We start from the raw sequence: 5,579 nt of genomic DNA on the forward strand, positions 1-5,579 counted from the left end.
TTTTTTAAAAAATTCAGAATTAGTTTTACATTAGGAAACTGACACAAGTGAATAAAATATACATCAAAAAAATAGTTAAATTAAAACTTTTTTCGGATATATGGGGTTAATGATGAGTTTACGGTAATAGAAGAAGATTTGTAGAATCTGGAATCTAGAGAGTCCTCGCAAATCTAGACACAATTAGACCCTACACTACACGTGTCCCTTCTTTTCTTCTTCTTCTTTTTGGCGTCTCCCTTAAATTCTTGAAATTTCTTTAAGTTCATATATTTTATCTTTATTTAATTTCTTTTTTGCCATAACCGTGTTTTTTTCTGCACTTCATACACCCTATAAAAGGTTGGACTTAGGAGTCTTTTATTTTTCAAGTCATACTCTTGTCAATAAACCAAAAAAGATTAGATTTTCTTGTTTTTGGAATTCTTTTCACCAAAACCCAAATCTTGTTTTTTGTTCTTGTTATATAATTGAGGGTTAGTTTATTTTATTTTATTTAATTTAATTTAGTAGTATGTCGAAGAGTATACTTGTGACAGGGGGTGCAGGGTATATTGGGAGTCATACAGTGTTGCAATTGTTGCTTGGTGGATATAAAACTGTTGTGATTGATAATTTGGATAATTCTTCTGAAATTGCTATTAAAAGGGTTAAAGAAATTGCTGGTGAATATGGCCATAATCTCTCCTTTCATAAGGTATGTTTTTTTTTTCTTTTTTTTTTTTTTTTTCTGTTTTTACTTTTCATGTTTTTTTTTTTTTTTTTTGTGTGTGTGTGGGGAGAATTGTTGTGGGGTTTGTGAGAAAAGGTGGAATTGTGTGAATTTGAGCTTTGGGTGTTCTTTTTTAATGTAAAGATTGGATTTTTATGGAGTTTTTTTGAATTAGTATACTGTTGCTATGTGGTCAATCTATGTGTTCTTGTTTCTTTTGGGAATGATTGTTAATGGAATTGTAGGAAACTGAGTTTTGGGTATTCTTTTTTTTTAATGTAAAGATTGGATTTTTATGGAGTTTACCAGTTTTTTAAATCAGTATACTGTTGCTATGTGGTTAATCTCTGTGTTTTTCTTTCTTTTTAGAATGAATTGTATGATTTTGAGTTATGTTTTTTTTTTTTTGTTATTGTAAAGATTGGATTTTTATTTGTGTTGGTGTTGCTATGTGGTCAGTCTCTGTGTTCTTGTTTCTTTTTTGAATTGTATGCCATGAGCATAGGTAAAGAGTTTTTTCCTGGTATATCATGTGCTTCTTTCTGCATTTAACAAAAAAATTGTTGAAGCATACAACTTGTCTAGTTGTATAGGCAAACCCATCAAAACTGTTTTTGTTTCCATATGTAGAAATTTTGATGGAAATTAATATCGGTGGTCTATTGAATTTGGTGGTAATGATTTTATAGGCCACAGTCAAATTTCTTCTATGGACACTTTTGCTTTTAATGGCTCCATTTATCATGTAATAATAGTTCTCCTGTATAACAGTTCCCTTTTCATGGGTATTCTTTTTTTTTTTTTTTTTTTGTGGGGTGGAGGTGGGGTTTTGGGGGGGGGGGGATTGTTTTGGGTCTTGCGGGAAAGTTTGGAATTGTATGAATTTGAGTTTTGGGTTTTATTTTTTTTAATGTAAAGATTGGATTTTTATTGGGTTGTTGTTGCTATGTGGTAAAGATTGGATTTCTTGTTTCTTTTTTAGTTGTATGCCATGAGCATAGGTAGAATAGTCATTTCGGGTATATTCCTTTTTTCTCTTTTTACTTTTCTGGGATCTTTCTCTTTCTTTTTTTTTTTCTTTCATATTTTTGAGAATTTTGGTGGATAAGGTGGAACTGTATGAATTTGAGTTTTGGGTGTTCTTTTTTAAAGGAAAGATTGGATCTTTATGGAGTTTCCCAATTTTCTGGATCATTACACTGTTGCTATGTGGTCAATATTTGTGTTCTTGTTTCTTTTTGAATTGTATGCCCTTTCTGGTCTATCATGTGCTTCTTACTCCATCTTAACAAATATTTTGGTGATTTATACCCTTGACTAGTTGTATAGACAAACTGGCAGACTGTTTTTCTCAGTTCCATATATGTAGACAAACTGTTAACAGTCCAGAAACTTGGATGGAAAACAGTTAGCAATCCAGAAATTGGTGGTTTTTGTTTGGTGGTAATAATTTTGTAGGCCACAGTCAAATTTTCTTCTATGGACGCCGTTGCTTTTAATGCTTTAATGGCTCTATTTATCATGTACTGAAAGTTCTCTCATATAACAGTTTCCTTTTCATGGGTCTCTCTCTCTCTCTCTCTTTCTTTTTTTTTTTTTTTTAAAAGGAGAGGGGGGAGGGAGGGGGGGGGGGTTTGTTTTTGAATTGTATGCCATGAGAATAGGTAGAATAATTATTTCTGGTATATCATGTGCTTCTTTCGCCCATTTAACAGACATTTTCCATATGGTAGACAAACTGCTAACAATCCAGAAATTTGGATGGAAATTAGTACAAGTGCATTGAATTTGGTATTTTTGTTTGGAGGTGATAAGTTTGTAGCCCACTGTCAAATTTTCTGTCAAATTTTCTTCTATGGACAACTTTGCTTTTGATGGCTCTATTTATCATGTAATAATAGTTTTCCTGTATAACAGTACCTTTACAAGGATTAAGCTGATTTCTGATTACTACTACCTTTTTTTAATTTCTTTAAGTTGGTGGCTGAATCTATTGTTTTGTCTTATACCACAGGTGGATCTTCGTGATAAGCCTGCAATTGAGGAGATTTTCCGGTCTAACAAGTAAGTTCTACCATCCCTCACAAAAAGAATCTGTCTTAGTTATATTGTACACTCTGATGGTTTATTTACCACTTGTTCTTGACTTATGTCCTATTTCACATCAAACTAAGCTTTGAAGAATAGTTGTTGAACGTCTGAATCAGCATATCGACTCCTTTGCTCAAATTTTGTTACCTTTTGATACATTGGTTTGCCACCAATTACGTATTTGATGCAGATTTGATGCTGTTATCCATTTTGCTGGACTAAAAGCTGTTGGTGAAAGTGTTGAGAAACCTCTGATGTACTATGACAACAACCTTATTGGAACAATTACCCTCTTGAAAGTTATGGCAGCGCATGGATGCAAAAGGGTAATATTCCTTGTACTTGGTGAAGTATTATGATGCATCTTTTTTTCTTATAAGTCATCGTTTTGACTGGTTTCCTTCTCCGCCTCTTCAGCTTGTGTTTTCGTCATCGGCTACTGTTTATGGTTGGCCAAAAGAGGTTCCTTGTACTGAGGAATTCCCCCTGAGTGCTGCAAATCCTTATGGACGGACAAAGGTACTTTCAATTGTTTCATCTCGCATTTTTAGCGCTCAACTTGTTGAAGTCCCAAAATTGACATGTAGCCTCATTTGGCTGCTTTTCTGTCTAGCTTGCTCATATGACCCAAATCTGGAAAATTCCTTCCCTTTTTCTTTCTTCTTTTAGTTTTACTTTTGAAGAATTAACTCAAATAGCCGTTCATCCAACCGCTTAAACTAACAATAGCCAGCAGATGTATAATTTGTGTATAATATGTGTATAACCGTGTATAATCTATGCATACGACTATGAAAAGTTAACAGTGAATCCCTTTACTTTTTGGTTCTTATTGTTTGGGGGTGATGATTTCGACAGGGGATAACAATTGTTTCTGTTTATTCTGTCGGTTCATAATCTAACACGTCTCTCAATTATCAGCTCTTCATCGAAGAAATATGCCGTGATGTACAAAACGCCGACTCTGAATGGAAAATCATATTGTTGCGGTACTTTAATCCTGTTGGTGCTCATCCAAGTGGCAAAATTGGTGAAGATCCACGAGGAATTCCCAACAACCTTATGCCATTTGTTCAACAAGTTGCTGTTGGCAGAAGAAAAGAGCTGACAGTTTATGGAACTGATTATAAGACGAAGGATGGTACAGGGGTATGACTCTATTTTCAATGGAAAATCCTTAGATGTGTTGGAAGCGTTTTAACTTCCAATTTACTCCGGCGTCTTGTTTTACATGACAATTATCATAATCTGTCCGTTTTATGAGCTTTTCCTTGGAGAATGATTATGTAGTTGATACTTTTTTCAGGTTCGCGATTACATTCATGTTGTGGATTTAGCAGATGGACACATAGCTGCCTTGCAGAAGCTATCTGATCCTTCCATAGGTGTGTAAATGGTTCTTTCTTCTTTTGTGTTCTCGACGGTATAAACATGGCAGAGTGCACAAAGCGGCCATAGAAGTAATAGTTTGGAAAAAGCAGTGTCCTTTTTATCGTGATTGTTTATACTATTATTCATTATTCTCCATTGGTTCATTTTAGAATCGTTTTGCTATTTCTGATGATTTTGATCGATGTTTTTAGGCTGTGAAGTGTACAACTTGGGAACTGGAAAAGGAACTTCAGTCTTTGAAATGGTAGCTGCATTTGAGAAGGCATCGGGAAAGGTAGTTCTTTTAAATGCATTCTTCCTTCGTGTCTCGTTACCAATATAGTTACTTGGTAAATCTGTCTACCAAGGCTAAGACAAGTGCTAACTCTCTCCCATCTCTTCGCCAAGTGACATTTGTTTTCTGTTTCATACTTCCTTGTAGAGAAAGACTAATGCTAATTCTGGAACTTCCTAGTTGTTTTAAAGAAGACCCTTATGAGTGTTTATGGTGCACTAATTACCTCTCTTTGCGCTTTTCTTCAGAAAATTCCACTGGTGATGTCTGGTCGACGCCCTGGAGATGCTGAAATTGTATATGCTGCTACCGAGAAAGCAGAACGTGAATTGAAGTGGAAGTAAGTAATATTTGGAAATATATGCTCATGCAAAATTTAGTTAACTAAGTAAATTGTTTACACTGCTTTTTGAGGTTTTAAAACACCGATAGCATAGGCTTTTCCGACATATAAGCAGGGAGCGCGCACATACCCTATATTCTGGTTTCAGAATATAGACACATATGCGTACCCTGTATTCCGGTTTCAGAATATAGAACCATATTACTACCTTCAAATCTTGAATTCAACTCTAAAAACACTCTGGCTTATGTTGCTTGCAGGGCGAAATATGGCATTGAAGAGATGTGTAGGGATCAGTGGAACTGGGCTAAGAAGAATCCCTATGGCTATGATGGAACTCCGGAATCTAATAATTGTCACTGAATTATACTTCCAACTGCATAATATGGTCATAGCCGTTATGTATCCATACAGTTATTTTACCAACCAGTGGCCATCAGTCTTTAAAGGGATGATTCAGCGTATAGTTCTAGGGGTTATAGAGGGGATGCTAATGTTTATATTGTCTAACTTATAAGTTTCAGAGTGTAATTGGGAGTTTCTATGAGTCAGTAGTGAGAAAAAAAGGAAATTTAGAAAGTTTATGAATAATAACCTGTTCAATTTAAGCATATAGTAGTATTTCATTTGTTCTTTCATTCCTATTCTTTCTTGTATAATAACTATTAGCATTTGGTTCTTGTTTTAGCACGCCATAGCTGACCCTGATTAATTTGGGATTGACACATGGTTGATTGATAGATATAATAGAATCATTCTTTATTACA

General features: G+C 34.6%; 1 protein-coding gene across 2 annotated transcripts; it reads left to right on the forward strand.

The window, feature by feature from the left end:
- Positions 1–307: 307 nt before the first annotated feature.
- On the forward strand, positions 308–5,579 carry LOC132030647 (UDP-glucose 4-epimerase GEPI48-like). 2 transcript variants are annotated; one of them, XM_059420360.1, is made up of 9 exons: positions 440–697; positions 2,727–2,776; positions 2,994–3,129; positions 3,221–3,322; positions 3,725–3,952; positions 4,110–4,188; positions 4,387–4,469; positions 4,718–4,809; positions 5,073–5,579. In XM_059420360.1, the coding sequence occupies exons 1-9, from the start codon at positions 515–517 to the stop codon at positions 5,173–5,175; spliced, it is 1,056 nt and encodes a 351-aa protein (XP_059276343.1). In that variant the 5' UTR covers positions 440–514; the 3' UTR covers positions 5,176–5,579. The 2 variants fall into 2 exon arrangements, with proteins under 2 accessions (XP_059276344.1, XP_059276343.1); XM_059420361.1 differs by lacking the exon at positions 3,221–3,322 and having other exon boundaries at positions 308–697.

Source organism: Lycium ferocissimum, chromosome 9, assembly GCF_029784015.1.
Source record: "Lycium ferocissimum isolate CSIRO_LF1 chromosome 9, AGI_CSIRO_Lferr_CH_V1, whole genome shotgun sequence".
In the NCBI taxonomy this organism is placed as follows: Eukaryota; Viridiplantae; Streptophyta; class Magnoliopsida; order Solanales; family Solanaceae; genus Lycium; species Lycium ferocissimum.

Excerpts from the sequence above, each read along its gene's own strand:
- LOC132030647 (XM_059420360.1), top strand. The coding sequence starts at position 515 with ATGTCGAAGAGTATACTTGTGACAGGGGGTGCAGGGTATATTGGGAGT. Across the intron at positions 3,953-4,109 it reads AGACGAAGGATGGTACAGGG|GTTCGCGATTACATTCATGT; the intron begins GTATGACTCTAT and ends TACTTTTTTCAG. Across the intron at positions 4,189-4,386 it reads GCTATCTGATCCTTCCATAG|GCTGTGAAGTGTACAACTTG; the intron begins GTGTGTAAATGG and ends CGATGTTTTTAG.